The sequence below is a fragment of the Cucurbita moschata genome, unplaced genomic scaffold (genome assembly GCF_002738365.1).
Source record: "Cucurbita moschata cultivar Rifu unplaced genomic scaffold, Cmos_1.0 Cmo_Scf00007, whole genome shotgun sequence".
Classification (NCBI taxonomy): Eukaryota; Viridiplantae; Streptophyta; class Magnoliopsida; order Cucurbitales; family Cucurbitaceae; genus Cucurbita; species Cucurbita moschata.
In genome coordinates, this window is record NW_019268523.1 from 2,442,142 (window position 1) to 2,461,531 (window position 19,390).

Genomic DNA, 19,390 nt, shown 5'->3' on the forward strand with positions numbered 1-19,390 from the left:
TAATATAAAGTCATGGCTCTGATTTCCTCACAATGCTAACCTCCCGATGCCCAACTTATCCCGTTGTCGAGAAAGATGTAAAGAATAACAGATCCTCGTATATCTATGTAAGATTTATCGAATTAAACCATGATATATTTATGCCTTCGAGCGATTGGTTTATGTCTAAAATTAGAGGTGTTATGGGTTGTGTTGAGTCAGGTTGGGACATTTTTTAGACCAAACCTAATTGTTTATTAAATAATGAACCCAACTCAACCCGACCATAAATATTTTGGGTTAGGTTGGGTTCAAGTAATTTATCAAATATTTATTTATTTATTTATTTTCAAACATTTAATTAAGAATTGAATTCCAAAATATTTTAAAATTTTGTATTCCAAATAATTAAAAGCTATTTTCAAGAGCACAGGAGAATAAAGAATTATGAAATTAAATAATATATAAAATAAATATATGTATAAATAATTATATAGTTAACAAAAATTATCAAGCGTTGCAAGAAGTGTAGCTCCTAATATCACGGGGATGACGAAGCACGGTCGGGATATCCCCACCCTTTGAGCTGGACTTGAGGTCTCCAAGCTCACTGGTTAGTGTGTGAGAGATTATCGTACATACAAGAATGATAGTGGTTGTAACAGTCTAAGCCCACCGCTAGTAGATATTGTCCACTTGGGCACGTTACATCGATTTTAAAACGCGTCTACTAGAGATAGGTTTTTATATCCATATAAGGAATGCTTCGGTCCAATGAGGGCGTCCTTGCTGACACACCGCTAGGTTCTTATTAGATATTGTCCACTTTAGCCTGTTAAGTATCGTCGCTTGCATCACAGTTTTAAAGCTCGCTAGTTAGCGTATGAGAGGATTATCGTACATACAAGAATGATAGTGGTTGTAACGGTCTAAGCCCACCGCTAACAGATATTGTTTACTTTGACCCATTACGTCGATTTTAAAACGCGTCTACTAGAGAGAGGTTTTCATATCCGTATAAGAAATGCTTCAGTCCAGCAAGAGCGTCCTCGCTGACACACTGCTAGATTTTTGTTAGATATTGTCCACTTTAGCCCGTTAAGTATCGTCGCTCCCCTCACGGTTTTAAAGCGTGTCTACTAGGAAGAGGTTTCGACACCTTATAAAGTGTTTCGTTCCCCTCTCCAACTGATGTAAGATCTCACCGTAGTGTCGGAATATTTTAACCCTCTGAACTAGACTTTTAATAGCGTATGAGAAGATTAGGGTAAGTATGAGAAGGAAGAGTTTATTTTTAAATTAAATTAATATATCTTAAAATGTTATTTTTTGAAGCTTTAGGACGAAATAAATGCGAGTTAATAAATTTAAATTAAAAAAAAAAGAGAGTATTTTTAAAAGCTTTATTTATTTATTTAATATAAACCTGGTATTAACAAATTTTGCTATAAATAATCGGTTTTTGGTCGTTCGCGCTAGTTAGATTTCGGCCTAATCGGAACCAATGCCGTTCTCCCAAACTCTCGATCGTATTAGGTGAAAGGAAATCTCGGTCGCCAAGAAATTGTTTGCTTGTGATTTGTGATTTCCACAATGGAAGCATAAGCGAAGGAGTATTGCAAACAAGATCAATGGATTCACGAAATCTACCTCCGAAGGTTTGAAAATTTTCCCATTTTGATAATTCCTTTATCAGGTTTTTGTTGAGATTTTATTGCGATTATTGTTCCATTCTCCTGTTCGATATTTCGATTGGGTGGGTTAGGTCATGGGAATCGAATGTTTCTGTTTGTTTGTTGCGACTGTTTGGTGCGAATCGATCGATTTCAACGATTCTAGGGTTTTATTCAGGGCTTTATTAGCTATTCAGGAGTAATTCTGCTAATTACTTAAAGACGCAATGTCGAAGGTGTGAAGATTACGATGTCAGAGAGTCGGAAAAGATGGAACTACATGCTCAGGATCGGCTTCATCTGGATCGTGATTGATATGGTAAGTCCCGACGGGAGACACTGGATCGATCTCCGTGTCTTAGGAGAAGTTTGAGCCCTCACGGAATTGATGGCTCCGGACGCGAAGTAGGATTTGGTTCATAGGGTTGATACCACTGAAAGGAGGGACGAGCATTGGCATCTGAGAACTGGCAGGAACGATGTCATTGGGTCAAGTTCACATTCTTATGGTCAAGCGAGGAAAATGCCCAACTACGAGGAAGTGTTCCTGCACAATGATCACAGCCAAGGGAATTTTCTGCTGTCAACAAAGTTGTGATTATAAGCATGTCGTTCGGTATAGGCATGATGATTATAAGCATCTCGTTCGGTATAGGCATGATGATTTGAGAATTAGGAAAGAAAGAGAAATTATTGAAGGGAGATGTTCAAATGTGGACAAAGGATGACGGATCAGAAACCTTTGGCTTTGAAAAAGGGCACCGCAATGGATATCGGTCGTACATCAATTTATACAGACTTCTTACCATTTTCCCAGGGTTTTGATGTGCGAATTCAATGAAAGACTCAACTTTTGAAACCATGTAGTTTAGGATAAACCTCAAGTCTCATGTTCACTTGAATTTGAAGAAAGCTGGAGGTTTAATTTAAGGAATATTGGATATTCTACCAAGGAAGTGAGAGCTCTTCGTCAGGACACTGTAATATGGGTTCCTGAGATCTTGCCAAAGGAAGAAGCAGTGGTTCACAAGGAGGATCTTATCATCTGGCCTCCTGTTATTATCGTCTGCAACATTTTTCTGTCACACAGCAATCCCGATAAGCGGAGAGTTGTAACGATTGAAGCTCTCGAGTCTTTCTTAAGAAGTAAGTGACATTTTATACTTCAAAATTATAGTGTTGATTAATATTTGACTGAATCTTCCTCAAATAAGAAAAAAAAAAGGGAGACAATTAGGTCCATAGATCCGACTAATGTTGTTTAAAGTTTACTTCTATCTCAGAGCATATCTAATGTTCCCATTTAAGGTAAATCTATGTGAAAGCATGTCTAATGTTCTCACTTGAAAGTAAAGTCTTTAGGTTGCGCCTGCAGATTTTGAATTGGCATTATGGTATGTAAGTTATTTTGTTATTCGGTTAAGGCGTTGGCCCTCGATTAAGAAATCCGTGGTTCCAATCCCCACACAACTTATTGGACTTGAGAAAAAAAATATATTTTGTTATGCAAAGGTCTGAAAGCATTAACGTGCTGTTGAATGACAGGTAAAAATCTGCTGAGGGGAAGAGTGAAGATGAATTTGAGGGTGTCCTGCAGATGGAAGTGTAATGGTGTTGAAGTTCCTGCCCACCGTTTCTGGTTGACGGATGCAGAAAGATTCGACAATTCTTTTCTGAAAGGAGAGGTGGAAGAGTGAGTTTTGAGCTGGCTGGCAAAGTGCAAAAATGGCGAAGGTAATGATTCGAAATCCAAGTCCCAATGTTGTTTTCCAGGGGAATATTGTGATATTGGAAGGAGAAAATACGATGTCGAAAAATCCATCTATGAGTGAAACCATTTTACGGTGCTCCTCACAACATTTCTCAAACACAATGTCGAACAATGTCGAAAAATATCAACCGTGACTCGGTCTATGTTTTATCCCGTGTGGGGGAGTGATAATGGTGGGAAACAAAATGGAGGAAATATACCTGGGAATTGCAGAGCATTTGGATGGCGTTGAGTTCATTGCAAGGAAGTTGAGTATGAAAGAGCAGCTCAGAAAGGAATTTGTGGAGTTGTAAAATGCTCCCTTTTAGGACATTTATAATTAGCATTTGTCAAAAAGTGGTAATCAAGCCGTTGCAGACGGATAGACCATGGAGAACAATATTAGTTTTTCTGGTATCCTTACCAGACTACCCTTCAGGAGTGTCCTTCCCTCATTCGATCTTTGCCATTGGTCCTTGAATGCTATTCTTTTCTGGAAGCTTTGGACAGAGTGGGACCTGCTTAACAAAAGGAAGGAAGAGGAAGGAGAGACAACCCCGAACAGATAGCAGGGAAGGAAAAAGCCACATCTTGCGACCGCCCCAGCAAACAACCGATTTTGGGAAAGAAGAAAGACCTGTTAGAACATCCTATTGCTTTTAGTCGTTTGATAAGAGAATCAAGCTCGGTTTGAAGCTTTCCCACCTCAGCAACCCGAAGGATCATCATTCATTTGTCAGCCTTGCCGTTCGTGTTCTTGAGGATCGTTGTGTCTTGTGAGGACAATCACCGAATCACCCACGAATTTGTTGGGTATGACCCATACCCACAATCAAAATGGGAGAGTATTACAACATAGAACATAGAACATAGAAGATAAGTTGGTATATTTAGGACCTGGGAAAAATCAGGACATCTCATTGTTGTTGTACATAATGGGTGGGTGCTGAGAGATTCTTGTAATCATAATACAAAATAGAATGTACATATTAATGAAATACTATACAATAATAATAATTAAACCAATTGGGATATTCCCAAAGGAAACAAAATCTTATTCCAGAAAACAAGCTGCGGCGGCGGCGGCGGCGGCAGCTTCAGGCAATTCTGATGCTTGAATTGCTTCGGCAATTCTGAGTGCTACTACGGCTTTGTAAGCTGCCAAATCTGCATTCTCCAACAGCAACTGTGCCCTTTGCCGCTTACTAACAGCGCTCTCCATGCATCTCTCTGCTGCTGCCTTGGCTTCTTCATACTTTTGCACAGCATTCTGTTCCTCCACAGCATCTCGTCTCGAAACTATGGCTGCACAAAGACCGTCCGTCATCAACTCGACGTCAAGACGATAAACGCTATGCATAAAGAAAACAAGCACAAATGGTAAACAAACAGAGCCAATAATCATCAAGGCTGCCCAGGAATTCTACCTTTCAAAATACTTGATTGGGTAGCTCTCCCACTCCCAGATTGGCTCGGCTGTCTTTTGATTGATCGTTTTCTTCGCATGATCGGTTTCGGTACCACAGGAGGTTTCCTCTTTGATTGATGTGCCTGGAAGATCATCCAAATAATTATTCACATATGGTCTTAAAAACAAACGCACACCGAACACGAATAGCAAAAAAAGTACCTGGAAAACTCGTATCAGACATGATTTTCTTTGTCTTCGTTTTCTCGTCCAGTAAGTAAACAGTGACTCGACTGTCGATCGGCTACCGAGAAGCATGAACATATCAGTAGGTGCTTTCTCATCAGAGAAGGCATCGGGATTACAGAATAATTCCTTCTCAAAAGCATCGATCATCAGCTCAAAACTATCCCCCGAAAGACATTCATGTTGCTTGTCTGTTGCAATAAGCTCATCGTTGAACTTGCTTAACCATTCCTCATCCTCAGAGTCCATGTCGTAGTTGGCTGTACTCTTCGCCCTCGTTCTACATACCTCATCGTTGTTTACGGAGATGTATGTATCTGGCCTTTTAAAATAAGTACAGCTACTATCGACGTAATCTGGAACTTCAGACACTCTAGGCACAGGAATGGCTTTAGCAGTAAAACACGGTATATTGCGATCAGAACACTCCTTGTATAGATCCTTGAAAATTAACCAATCCCTGCGATTCGGAAACTCCAGCTTCCAACCATTATCAGCTGACCACAATATCGCATGTGTAAAACGATTGCAATAAGCGGGCTTCATAACCGTTTCTGCTTTGTGGGTGTATCGAGTCGAACCATTTTTCTTGACCGCTAGAAGCCATTCACACGAGGCAGAGAACTCCAACACAATGTTAGCTCCCTCTTCTCTCATACATCTATCAGCTTCTACAATTAATATATTGGCATTGCAGCATGATGAATCAACATCCATTGCCGATCCCAATGCAGTCGAACTCACATGCCCAGAAGAATCTCTAAGGGCGGAGTTCTTGTGCCTGTTACAAGATGCTACAGAAGGAAAAGATACACTGCGTTTCATATCATCAATCCCGAAAATGCCAACAGTTTTTTGCATAGCAGCAAGAGAATGGCTTCTAGGTCTCCTCATTCTCAGTGAACTTCTCCTTTTCCGTATACCACGAGAGCTGAAACCATTTCTATATTGCAAGGCCCGACTACCTAACCTCGAAGCTCTAACAGACAACTGTGAATTAGATCGAGGATTGGTATGATCGACTCCAAAGGCCACGGTTTTGCAATCCAAAGAACTTACAGGAGGATTGGAAACATGTTGCTCTTCCACCATGCTGTCTTCTTCACTATCACTACTCATATCTACATCTAACTGTTCGTTATTATATACAAGACGAGCTTGAATCCAAGTCTGTCTAAGAAACATCTCGGAATGTAAGTACATAAAAGGGGAAGGAACAGCAGAAAAATCCAAATGAAACATTGGAATACACTGCCTGCTCCCAAAAATCACACACATTCCAGAACTTCCAGTAGGAGGATAACCCTGAAAGACAGGTCAAGATCAAATCAATGAAATGCCTAACTTAACAGTATTTACTTTGATCAAGAAACAAGGGAATGAAATCTCTAAAGCCCATTTCACAAATTTTCAACACAGAATCCAATTATCAGCCTAGAAAACAAGTGTATCTAAACGCACAACTACATTAAGAAGGTAAAAATACCTGCAAGAAATGCATCCCCGTCGAAGCAAATACTCCATTGATCGTATTGGATAACAAAAATGAAGCTAACTTAGCCACATTCAGCTCAGGACTGTTCAAGTGTCTAAGAACCGATTGTATAAAATCGGAAAAACAGCCATTATTGATACTACTCCCAGCGAAAATAGTAAGAACCCGATCGTGGGGCAGTGGTGGTGAAACACTCGGCCTATGGAAATGCAGCTTAGTAGAACGTCCACTTGCAGTAGGCTCCCAATGTGCAATGTCAGTCTTCCTAGATCTCTGTCTTCGAATGAAGCGGAGTCCAAACATCCTATCCCCTGATATAGCATTATCACCCTCCATTTCATCAAAACCATAGCCATTTTCGCGACGACCCCGCTTCCTCTTCCTGCTATAAACCTTCCCAAACATTCTATCCACATCACCAGACTCGCCATCGCTACCAATTCTAGGCAAAATCTTCAGTGGTTCAGGGACTTTCGCTACACAAGCATCCTCCTCCTCACGAATGTTAACAACGACGACCCTCTTTGGCTTGACATTTCGAACTTGGGTCCACTTCCCATGGAGCCTAACCTGACCACTTCCACCCCCATTTCCTCTACTGTCGATAACAGGGTACCAGTCACTGGCGTCCTTAGATTTCTTAAGCTTCACCTCACCCGATTCAGGCCAGAGCCGTCTACCAGACCTTAGAACTCTAGCTCCATCAAGACCCTTAACCAATCCAAAAACTCTCGTCCTTCTCATCCCAGACGGCATTGCCGTACGGTTATAGAGAATTAACACCACCCACCAATCAAATTCTGTATCTTAGAATCGACTCAGTCACCAAACTCTGACCGGCATCGAAACCGGCGGCCGTGGAAGTAAAGCCCCGCCAGTGATTAACAACCACCTACTCGCTTAAACCAGTGTATGTATACACGATGATCCAGAATTTTGAAATTCAATCTAACACGAATTTTGAAATTCAATCTAACACGAAAACAAGACTTGGCGCCAAAGATTTCGAAGCGATGAAAAATTTAAAATCAAACATCGGAACAAGCAGAGAGACATACAGCACCAACATGAAATTACAAAAAAAAAAAAGAAAAAAAAAAACAAAACAAAAATCTTCACCACAGTATCTCTACAATAATCTAGATTCAAACCTAAAAAACCAACAAAAAAACTCAAAGATCCATTTACAGAGGCTATAAAAAACCCCGAAAAAAACGTCGACAAAAACAAAGACGGAGAACCGAAAAAAGAACTCGAAAGATTAGATCCGAAAAAATGACGGAGAATCGGTGAGAGTGAGAGCGTCTCTTACAAACTGACAGAGAGAGAGAGAGAGAGACGACGGCTAGGGTTTATGATAAAAACCACTGGGGAAATGGGGGCGGGAAGGAGGGGAAAAAAGCGGTCGCCGACTGAGGAGAACCGTTGGATGAAAAGATCGACGGCCAGATTCTCCCTAGAGGTGTGAAGAAAAATTTTGGTACAGGGGCGAATTCGATTCAGCTTCTAGGGTTTTCTCTTTTTATTTATTTTTTATTTTTTTAAAAATTGATTTTTGCAATTTATTTTAAGGAGCGGAAAAAGAAAAGGCGGGTTTGATATTTTGGAGTCCGCGAATTTGGGTGCAATTACTAAAGTAGGTCTCGACGTGGCCACATAGATGAATGACAGCTGGCACACATTTTAAAATAATATTAAATATTTGTGTCGTGTTTGCATTTGCATGGTCCGTATCGGAAGCCGGAATTCAAAAAATATTAATATATAATTTATTCTGATCAATGACATAATACAATTAAAAAAATGAGTTTTTATTATTAATTTTTTCCAAAACGCTCATTTCTAATATTAAAATATAACTTTATTACTTTTAAATTTAAAAACTATTTAATGACTATTATATTTTTATTTTTTAAATAAATAATAATTTATATATATATATATATATATATATTTTAATACAATAAAAATATTGATTCATCTCTCGTTTCTATATCAAAACCATAATCGTACGAAATATACCACTTGTCATAATCGCACTTTTAATGGCAGCGGACTTGCGATTGTGCGGCACTCACTTTCCAACGACAAGTGAGCTAAGCCAATTCGTTCTTGCATCACCTACGGGCAAGCGACGTATGCTCAAGCCTCTGACCTCGGTTTTAAGAGAAGATTTTAGAAAGCGAGAGTAATTTTTAACACGTACGCATAATTACTCAAAATTATCATTCATATTTTAAGGTTATAACGAAAACATCAATCATATCAGACCTAAAATTCGTATTTAAGTTGGAGAATATTACTATTATTTACATAAAAATAATCAACACATAAAAGTTTATGTAACACCCGCTCATCGTCAACGCGATTAACAGGAGTTACCATCGACAATAATAACAAACTCTGATATCCAATCATAAAACTCAAAATATTTCTAAAAACATCAAGTAAAATATTTTTAAAAAAACAGTACTTTTAAAACTTAAAACAACCAAAGTAAATTCTTGACAACGAAAACATAATTACATAAATTAAAACTTAAAACAACCAAAGTAAATTCTTGACAATGAAAACATAATTACATAAACAGACCCAGACATGGATTCCCAGTAGTCTCTAGCCCGCTGTCTCGTCCTCGGTTGGCCTGCATCATCTAAATCTGGAAAGAAAAGTTATAATAATTTTGATGAGTAATTAGATTACTCAATAAGTAGCTAGCTTATCATTCAAGAGTTCATAACTAATCTTTCCAGGTGTTTTTAAGTTTTATTTATCATTGACTCCTAGTTCTCTTACTAGGGTCATCTGTTCGTTAATGAGGTATCTCAGCTACCTCCAGCTAGGTTACTGACTCTCTTTCGATATGCTTATCTAGAATTTTCGGACTCGTATGTAAGACTCGCTCTCGGTCAAATACGGCCCGTCTACTAATAGCTCTGGCGGCCTGTTTATCTCATATACCAACGGTCAGGAGTACTCATGCTCCCTGACTTAGCACACAGCGCGTTGGCTAGGAACTACGCGGGAATTAGTAGACTATCATACTCATATAAATAAGCCATAGCTCAACAACCAATAAGCATATCTAGAGTCATAACATTTCCATTAACATGCATAACATACTCACAGCTTTCATACATGTATCATGTTCAACCCATAGAACATTCTGACAATCATTTATATCATGCTTACATCACAGGCAAGCAGTCACAAAATACAATAAACACTCAATATCATCAAAGCTCATCATAACATACTAAGCTCTTAATCAGGTAAACAACACACTCACATGTTGTAAAACAAGTTAAGAACTAGTTCATAGATCGATACGCTACTTACTTGGTTTCGAACTCCTTTTCCCCCTTGAATGTACGTTTAATAGTATTTCACACAATTCTTTCCTATTAGACTTATATTTTATCAATTTCAACATAAGTATAGACCAATTTTGATAGGACAGGTCAAAAGGAGTTGAACGGGACAAACCGGGAGCCAAAATACCTGCTCACGCGCCCTCACGCGCCAACACAAGGTCGGGGTTCGTTTCTCACGCGCCTGATCCGCGCACAATCGCACTTCCACTCGCGGCCTCCCACGCGCCTCGCGTGTCCTTCACGCGCTCGTCTTCAACCTCTCCTCCCTGCAATTTTTCCCAATCTTTTTCCTTTAATACCCGTTATGTCCCGAAGCAAAAATTTAATCTCTACAACTCGAATTTCGTTCTGATTTCTTCTACAACTTTATAGATCTTCTAACTACGGTTCTAACAAGCCTTATTTCATAACTTATTATGCAGTATGAATCAAGATATTGAGATTTAAAGGTTCGGTGATATGGTTTTTTTTCGTTACCTTCGAATCACCGTCCGATTCAGCTCGTGGCCGTATCCCCTTCCTCAAAGAATTCCTCAGCAACAACCCCTCTTTCTTTACCCACGATTGATGTCCAATTTTAAGCAACCAAAACTCGAATTCTCAAAAATTTCCTCATCTGTTTTATGGGTTTTTCGCTAATCACTATTCTTCGTTTTTTTTCTTTTTAAAACCTAATCAAGGCCCTAATACGCTTCCACATCCTCTAATAATCCACTCATCAATCCCACGCCTCCAGCCTACGCGTCCGCCACCCCTCATCCCCTTTACAGCAGCTGCTTGACGCAGCTGCTTCGATTTTTTTTTTTTTAATCAAACACACAACAAATAAATACAAAATACATATTATCATTATTTTAGGTTGTTACAATTTAAAATTCAACATTTAAGCTTTAGTTCAAAAATGGTGTCTCAAGGTCATCCTCCTCCTCCTTGCTTTCATGTCCTTTCAGCAGGCAACATCCATGCCATAAAGAAATCACCTGTCCCAACACGAAACTCGTAAATACTCAGGTTGGTTTGGTTTAACTCAATGAGAGTAGATGCTAAAACTGTCGTTTTTAAAAAGTTGAAGGACTAAAATAGAAATTTTAAAAGTTCAGGGACCAAAACGAGATTTACACCGTGATTTAAAAAGAACTCGTAAATCAATCCTTAAAACACTCATTTGCTTAAACTTAACTCAATTCGAACACGTTTACAACCCATTGGTTTGATACGTTGAGTATAAGTCTGGTCTGAACCATCCTTTCAATAGACGTCCATGTCTTATAAGTTCATGTAACGGCTCAAGCCCACTGCTAGCACATATTGTCCTCTTTGGGCTTTCCCTTTCCAGCTTCCCCTCAAGGCTTAAAAACACGTTTGTTAGGGAAAGGTTTTCACACCCTTGTAAATGGTGTTTCGTTCTCCTCTCCAACCAATGTGGAATATCACAGTTCATAAATTTTAAAAAAACCCTTAAAAAGTTGATTTACTTGACCTCAACATAACTCAAATAAACTAATAACCCAAACAACCTGAACAACCCGAGCAACCTGAACACTAACGACAGGGAAAGAGACGTTTTACCAAGCATATGGAGGCACAGACAATGCTAAAGCCTTTACAATCAAAAGGGGCATCACTAGAAATGAACCATGCTGAAATAATCAAACATGAACATGATCAGTTCTCCAACAAGCAGTAAAAGGAGAAGAAGCAATGAACCAAAGTCACTCACAGGTCAAGGGACTCATAACAAGTGGTGACAATAAGCTTGCTATTGACTCCACACCAGCAACAAATCCTTGAGCCTTCCCCTGTCGTTGATAAAAAAACGTTATCAAATGGGACCTTAATAATTTTTTCGATAGCAATAAAACAACAGCTATGCCAACCTGATTGCTCGAGCTCGAAGCTTTCGAGACAATTGCGTAAATCTGTAAATGATTTGGGAATGATTAGAAAACTATGATTATAAGAGTTCATCTTATTTGTTCTTGGACACTTACTGCAGGCCTTGCTAAGACATATATGACTTTAAATGAGGCAGCTAAGTATGCTACCTGACAGAGGACAAAAACATGTCTTATGAGATTAAAAGACTCAAAAACAGATCAAACTGCTAAAGTTGAAGAAAATTTTTAGTAATTTGTTTGAGTTTTTGAAGTTCATACCCATGCTGCCCATGCCAAGCCATAGAACAAGGCCTGTATAGCCAAAACAAAAGAAGAAGCCTTTAGGACTCTGTTTTTGATGGAGTTAATAAAGGGGAGGTCATAAATGTAAGATGAAATGACTCACATAAGCTACTGATGCAAGTATTGCCCAGCATAATATAGCTTCCTCGCCTATCAGTGGATTTATAAGTGGTAGCACCAACATCTGAAAGAGGATTTGAACAGTTTTCTTTCAATGAGTATTGAAGTGTGTAATCTAATTGATATGAGGATGACGATTTTCGCTAACGGTGTGGAAGAAATCCATGGAAAGTTGGAGATTGATGCAATTTGTGTTTGTTGTTGTGAGATCCTACGTTGGTGGGGGAGGAGAAGGGAGCATTGTTTATAAGGGTGTGGAAACCTCTCTTTGGCATACGTGTTTTAAAAATCTTGAGGGAAAGTCCAAAGAGGATAATATTTGTTAGCGGTGAGCTTGGGCAGAGCTAGACACTAGGCAATGTGCCAGTGAGAAGGGTGAGCCCCGAAGGGGGTAGACACGAGTCGGTGTGCTAGCAAGGATGCTGGGTCTCGAAGGGGGGTGGACACAAGGCGGTGTGCTAGCAAGGACGCTGGGCCTCGAAGGAGGGTGGACACGAGGTGGTGTGCCAACAAGGACGCTGGGCCTCGAAGGGGAGTGGACACAAGGCGGTGTGCCAGCAAGGACGCTTGGCTCCGAAGGGGGGTGGACACAAGGCGGTGTGTTAGTAAGGACGTTGGGCCCCGAAGGAGGGTGGACACAAGGCGGTGTGCCAGCAAGGTCGCTGGGCCTCGAAGGAGGGTGGGCACGAGGCGGTGTGCCAGCAAGGACGTTGGGCCTAGAAGGAGGGTGGACGAGGCGGTGTGCTAGCAAGGACGTTGGGCCCCGAAGGGAAGTGGATTGAGGGGTCCCACATCGATTAAAGAACGGAACGAGTGTCAGCAAGGACGCTGGGCACTGAAGGAGGGTGGATTGTGAGATCCCACGTCGATTGGGGAGGAGAACGAAACATTGTTTATAAGGGCGTGAAAACCTTTCTTTAGCAGACACGTTTTAAAAATCTTGAAAGGAAGCCCGAAAGGGAAAGCCTAAAGAGGACAATATCTGATAGCAGTGGACTTAAACTGTTACCGAACAAGACTGTTTTTTCCGTTCTTATTAGAAATGAATTTACCTGAGTGAAAATCGAGCCGAATCCGACGAGCATCAAGATTTCCGAGTTTTGGTTTTTATCAAAGCCAAAAACCGCCTTCAAATAGAACTACAAAACTCCTAAATTATCAGTTAATGATATCATATAAAAAGATTAAAATATCTTCATCAAAACATACCATTAGAACACTAGTGATGCCAGTCATTCCCAACTTAAGGAAGAAAGAAACATAAGTTATACTCCTAAGTGTTGGACTGCAAAACAAGATGGAGCTCTTCAACATGACACACTTTGCAAACATGACAGAAAAACATAAAAGCTAGAAAGAACATACTTGTCAAGGACTATTCCAGCTGCATCTCTCATTGTTCCGAATCGTCTATTAAGAACGTCGACCGTCTTTGATAAGCAGCCAGGTTCTCCATCGCTCTTTGGTACTCGTTGTACGGTCTCGTCCAAGAAGAAATACATATAGATGGGACAAAAGATCAACAGAACGATTGAGACCTGAAACGGAGAAGTGAATTCTTGATGTGATAAATGGAACATGAAATTATGTGTTAAATCTATGATGCTAGAGAGGGGAGATTTGTACCAAGAAAATGTACTTTTCGGGTAGAAACCGTGCTAGCAAGTTTCCGACGACATGGGAAGCGGAACAAAGGCCAGTGATCCAACCAAATACTGCAGCTCTCCTACTTTCATGTACAAGATCCGCCTACAAGTTGGAAAAGCTTAAAAAGACTGCAAAAACTTTCCCTCAAAACATGAAGTTACGACCATAATTGTAATATCCCAAGCCCACTGCTAGCAGATATTGTCCTCTAGGGATTTTCCCTTTCGGGTTTTCCCTCATGGTTTTTAAAACGCGTCTTCTATGGAGAGGGTATAGCCCTATTTCGACCCGTGACTGGCTTTGATACTGTTTATAATAGCCAAAACCCACTGCTAGTAGATATTGTCTTTTTTGGACTTTCCCTTCCAGGTTTCCCCTCAAGGTTTTTAAAACACGTCTTCTATGGAGAGGGTATAGCCCTATTTCGACCAGTGTCTAGTACTGTGCGGTGACTAGCTCTGATACCATTAGTAACAGCCCAAGACCACCATTAACAGATATTGTCCTCTTTAGGCTTTCCCTTTCAAACTTCCCCTCAAGATTTTTAAAACGCGTCTTCTATGGAGAGGGTCTAATCCTACTTCGACACACCGTCTAGTGACTAGCTCTGATACCATTTGTAACAGTCCAAGCCCACCCCTAATAGATATTCTTTAGAAAGGATTTGTAACAGTTCGAAAGCATGTCTGCTAGGAAGAGGTTTCCACACCCTTATAAACAATGTTTCGTTCCCCTCTCCAACCGTTGTGGGATCTCACAATCCACAATCGATATGGGATCTCACAATAATTGATTGCAGTGCAAACAAAAATTTGAGCTTGTTTACTACAAATCCTTTCTAAACATCGTAAATTCAAAGAATAGATTCCAAAAACTCGGTTTTTGTTTCTCAAAGTGAGCTAAATGGGGTAACCTAACATCAAAAGGACGAGTCATCGTCATAACCATTGAGCTATGCTTATGTTAGCACGTTGTATTCCATTATCCAACACAAAACTAATAATGATAATGCTATCAAAGAATGCCATAAACAAAATATAAGAAGTTATCCTTACGGCATATGCAACAGAAATGAAGAATATGCTGCCTTGACTCAGTATCTTTGCTATTGTACGAAGCACATAGTAAGCATATATATAAGCCTTGGATTGATCCCAAACAAGAACGCCTGAGACAAAGATGCATAACAAAACTTCAAAATTTGGAAGGAAAAATTAAGAACATCTGGTTTTCATATTGGATATGGAAATAGAAACATACCAAAAGGAAATATGCTTGTTGATATTGTTAGTAGTAGTAAAGGTTTTCGACCATACTCGTCCGCAAGCTGACCGAGCAGTGGAAGAACTACCATTTTGAAGATTCCAACGACCTGTAATTCAAAAGAGAAAGCTAAGAACGTCATTTTTGTTACCCTCGTTGTCAGTTCTATGCCAAAGCTCACCGTTAGCCGGTATTGTTTTCTTTGGGCTTTCCCTGTTGAGCTTCCCTTCAAGGTTTTTAAAACGCGTATGCTATGGAGAGGTTTCCACACCCTTATAAAGAATGTTTTGTTCTCCTCCCTCAATTGATGTGGGATCTCACAATCCACCTCTCTTCAGGGCCCAGCGTCCTCGCTGACACTCGTTCCCTTATAAAGAATGTTTCGTTCTACTCCTCAACCGATGTGGGATCTCACAATCCATCCCCCTTTGGGGCCTAGCGTCCTCGCTGACACTTGTTCTCTTCTCCAATCGATGTGGAACCCCCCAATCCACACCCTTCGAGGCCCAGCGTCCTTGCTTGCACAACGCCTCGTGTCCACCCCCCTTCAAGGCTCAAACTCCTTGGTGGCACATCGCCCGGTGTCTAGCTCTGATACCATTTGTAACAACCAAAACTCACCGCTAGCAGGTATTGTCCTCTTTGGGTTTTCCCTTTCGGGCTTCCCCTTAAGGTTTTTAAAACGCGTCTGCTAGGGGGAGGTTTTCACACCTTTATAAAGAATGTTTCGTTCTTCTCCCCAACCGATGTGGGATCTCACAATCCACCTCCCTTCAGGGCACAGCATCCTCGCTGACACTCGTTCCCTTCTCCAATCGATGTGGACCCCGCAATCCACCCCCTTCGAGGCCCGGTGTCCTTGCTAGCACACCCCTTCGTCTCTCCCCCTTCAGGGCTCAGACTACTCGTTGGCACATCGCCCGGTGTCTAGCTCTGATACCATTTGTAACAACCCAAACCCACCGCTAGTAGGTATTGTCCTCTTTGGGCTTTCCCTTTCGAGTTTCTCCTCAAGGTTTTTAAAACGCGTCTGCTAGGGACAAGTTTCCATACCCTTATAAAGAATGTTTCCACCTCCCTACAGGACACAGCGTCCTCGCTGGCACTCGTTCCTTTATAAAGAATGTTTCGTTCTACCAGAAACATTCATTATAAGGGTGTGAAAACCTCTCTCTAGGAGATGCGTTTTTAAACCGTGAGACTGACGACGATACGTAACGGGCTATAAGTAAACAATATTTGCTAGTGATAGGCTTGGGTTGTTACATCATCGATACCCATGAAAATGTTGCCCTAAAGCAATGGTTCAAACTACGATGGAGCTCTAATTTTCTCTATTTCGAAAGAATTTCCAAATGTTTTCGAGGGACATTTAAAATACTAAAAAAGTCAACATACCCTCAAAATCAGCACAAGTTACCAAAACGATCACTTAAAACAAACTAGAAACATTAGAAGTAAGCATATTACCAAATCAAACAAATTAAAAACACCATAAACAAGAACAGAGAAGCATAAACAGAGAAATTCAACAGGCAGGAATCAAATGAGATGGAAAATTCACCGTTTGCTCAGTTCCATTGAAGTAAATAGCTTGAGGGCAAGTGGGGTTTCCAGGACAAAGAGCATTAGTGATAACATCAACAAGAACAGAAACAGTCATTTCTTCAGCAATCCAATGGACGCATAAAGGCAACAACAAGTGAACCAAAGGCCTCAGCTCTCCAAACCCACATTTCCACGCCGCCAGATGCATCTTCGAACCCAAAAATCTTGCCGTCTGAGTATCAACCAACACAAATCAATACATATAGATATCTATAGCAGGCTATTCGTTTCTGTAATGTTGTGTGTAAAAAACCGCCAAAACCAACAGATCCCCAAGTTTTCAGGGGAAGGGAAACAAATGAATAAATAAATTTGAGGACAAAAACTAAATATAAAGAGGGAGAAGAATGGAGCAAGAGCAAAGAGGGGTGGCGCTGCTGATGTAATATGCATACGTGGCAACGTGTGTCCACGCTGGAATTTTTTGAAGTTTTTTTTGGACCAACCGAAATTCTGGATTGATGAATGAACCACCCAAACAAAGTTTACAAAACAACCCAAGTTGGATTAGGTTATTTTTTTAATTATTTAAAAAATATATTATTATTCGTAGTACAACTTGTATTAATAACTAAAATCACATTTACCAGTCACAGCACATCACTGATATCGGATAGGATTCATTAGGTTGACCCAACTAAAAAAATGTCAACCCCACAAACTAAACCCAATCTTCTATCCATCCCAACCTTTGAATTAATTAAATTAATCAATTCATTCTATAATTTAGCCAACATTAAAAAATAATAATAATAATAATAAAATATATATATAAAAGAAACTAAAATATAGGAAGTTGGTCAATGTACGTGTGACGTGGCGGAGGGCAGGCCGCGCGCGCGCACAAGGTGGCGTGCGGAAGGCGTGTGGCGTTCCATTGGTTGCGAGTGGAATGCAATATTTATTACAGAAAAGGCATCAAAATAAAGTATGAAGCATGCCCTCATATCCACTGCCTCCTAGTAACGTACCGTACATGCTCACTTCCATCCTTTACCTTTTATATTAATAATGGAATGTATTATTATTATTATTATTTTAATAATAAAAACCCGGACTTTATAGGTTGTGTCAATTTTAGCCCGTGACGGACTCAAAAGTAAATGTTTGGAAGAACACGAGTTTATATACAATTAAATAAGTTCCCGCCATAAACTTCTAAATTTGTGTATATATGATCATTGATTTTTTTAAAAAATATCTAGTAATTCTTTTATTTTTTAAAAAAATTAGAAAATGATTTATTTATTAGTTATAAAATTCAAAATTAATTAATTTATTAGTTATAAAATTAAAAAATTTAGGTTAATTAGACACAAAATCAAAATTTCAAAAATAATACTAGGGGACTCTATTTGAAAATATTTTAATTTTTAATTTTAGTTTTTGAAAATTAAGCGGGTAAATTTTGAGTTTATATGTTTTGTTATTATAATTTTTTTTTTATAAATGTTTACAAAATTCAATTTAAGTTATACAATTAATGTAGCTTATATTTAAAATATAAAGAACAATTAAATAAACATATAAAAATGATAATAAATAAATAATAATGAATCACAGATTAATATACAATGTAATTTACTTGCTTAAAAGGTATTTCCAAATAATAATAACAATTAAATAAGTTGAAAGTGGACATACTAAGAATTGCCCAATTGCCATCCATTCCTATGTATCCAACCAAGAAACCATATATAAAAATTAGGTTAATTTATAAAATTCGATTTTGTGTCTATTTGGTTAAGATTCTAATAAATCTCTAAATTTTTAGAATCTTTGAAATGTTGAAAAAGTTGGTCTATTGGGCGTAAAATTCAATCTTAACCTTACATGTTTATGTCTAGTTGATCCATGAATCAAATGTTTAATCAAATATTTTATAACTAAACGTTGTGAAATCGAGTGAGCCCGAATATTCACGAATAAGGGAAGGAAAAAGCATACGAAACTTCCAAGCTACGTTGACTACCTACCTAAGATTTAATATTTTACCACTAAATGTAGTTCAATCAAGTGAGTCCGATTATTCACGAATAAAGGGGAAGAAGAAGGGAAGGAAAAAACGTACCAAATAGAAAGTTCTTTCAGCATGCTTAGCCCAACCTCACATGAATTGCCTCGTCGATCCGGAGCCTAGGAAAGCAGGCTGGTTGGTTGATGCAGCATGCAATACTTACCTTAAAGATGTCACACTCAACAAAATAATTGAGTAAAGGGGGCATTTGAATATTTAAAAGCCATAATCACAGATCAACCAATGAACTTTAGGAAATTACATGCAGATATGAAGTAACAATAACATCCATGCTTTCCAACATTCATAGTCAAAAAGATTAAGCAACTTAGCAATAAAACTATGCATTAAACACAGAGTTGTCAAGCTTCCCAACTAAATTTTACAGAAAATGAAAATCTCAACCTAGAGAAAAATGGCTTCATTCTACTACACATAGATACATTTAAGATGGCAATTGGTGACTTTATATGTGAGATCCTATATCGGTTGGAGAGGGGAACGAAACATTATTTACAAAGGTGTGGAAATCTCTCCCTAGTAGAGGCGTTTTAAAAAACTTGAGGAGAACTCTGAAGGGAAAAACTCAAAGAGGACAATATCTGCTAGCAGTGGGCTTGGGCTGTTACA

The 19,390-nt window shown here is 39.2% G+C and overlaps 2 protein-coding genes and 2 long non-coding RNA genes across 5 annotated transcripts; 1 reads left to right on the forward strand and 3 right to left on the reverse strand.

Moving 5' to 3' along the window:
* Positions 1 to 1,449: 1,449 nt before the first annotated feature.
* Positions 1,450 to 3,691, forward strand: LOC111445633. The gene is made up of 2 exons (XR_002710884.1): positions 1,450 to 2,798; positions 3,198 to 3,691. It is a non-coding gene; the product is annotated as an uncharacterized LOC111445633 (long non-coding RNA).
* A 585-nt stretch (positions 3,692 to 4,276) lies between these two features.
* Positions 4,277 to 8,089, reverse strand: LOC111445630. 2 transcript variants are annotated; one of them, XM_023084138.1, is made up of 4 exons: positions 6,543 to 8,088; positions 5,033 to 6,361; positions 4,830 to 4,953; positions 4,277 to 4,707 (listed from the first exon to the last, which is right to left on the reverse strand). In XM_023084138.1, the coding sequence occupies exons 1-4, from the start codon at positions 7,305 to 7,307 to the stop codon at positions 4,457 to 4,459; spliced, it is 2,469 nt and encodes an 822-aa protein (XP_022939906.1). In that variant the 5' UTR covers positions 7,308 to 8,088; the 3' UTR covers positions 4,277 to 4,456. The 2 variants fall into 2 exon arrangements, with proteins under 2 accessions (XP_022939906.1, XP_022939908.1); XM_023084140.1 differs by having other exon boundaries at positions 4,611 to 4,754; positions 6,543 to 8,089.
* A 1,086-nt stretch (positions 8,090 to 9,175) lies between these two features.
* Positions 9,176 to 10,445, reverse strand: LOC111445510. Its single transcript, XR_002710866.1, has 3 exons — positions 10,403 to 10,445; positions 10,053 to 10,191; positions 9,176 to 9,210 (listed from the first exon to the last, which is right to left on the reverse strand). It is a non-coding gene; the product is annotated as an uncharacterized LOC111445510 (long non-coding RNA).
* Positions 10,446 to 10,788: 343 nt separating this feature from the next.
* On the reverse strand, positions 10,789 to 19,299 carry LOC111444754 (hippocampus abundant transcript-like protein 1). The gene is made up of 15 exons (XM_023082782.1): positions 18,815 to 19,299; positions 16,700 to 16,915; positions 15,133 to 15,244; positions 14,928 to 15,040; positions 13,852 to 13,974; positions 13,591 to 13,763; positions 13,435 to 13,510; positions 13,278 to 13,364; positions 12,209 to 12,289; positions 12,082 to 12,114; positions 11,917 to 11,970; positions 11,803 to 11,844; positions 11,646 to 11,724; positions 11,495 to 11,565; positions 10,789 to 10,905 (listed from the first exon to the last, which is right to left on the reverse strand). The coding sequence occupies exons 2-15, from the start codon at positions 16,889 to 16,891 to the stop codon at positions 10,816 to 10,818; spliced, it is 1,326 nt and encodes a 441-aa protein (XP_022938550.1). The 5' UTR covers positions 16,892 to 16,915; positions 18,815 to 19,299; the 3' UTR covers positions 10,789 to 10,815.
* Between the last annotated feature and the right edge of the window lie 91 nt (positions 19,300 to 19,390).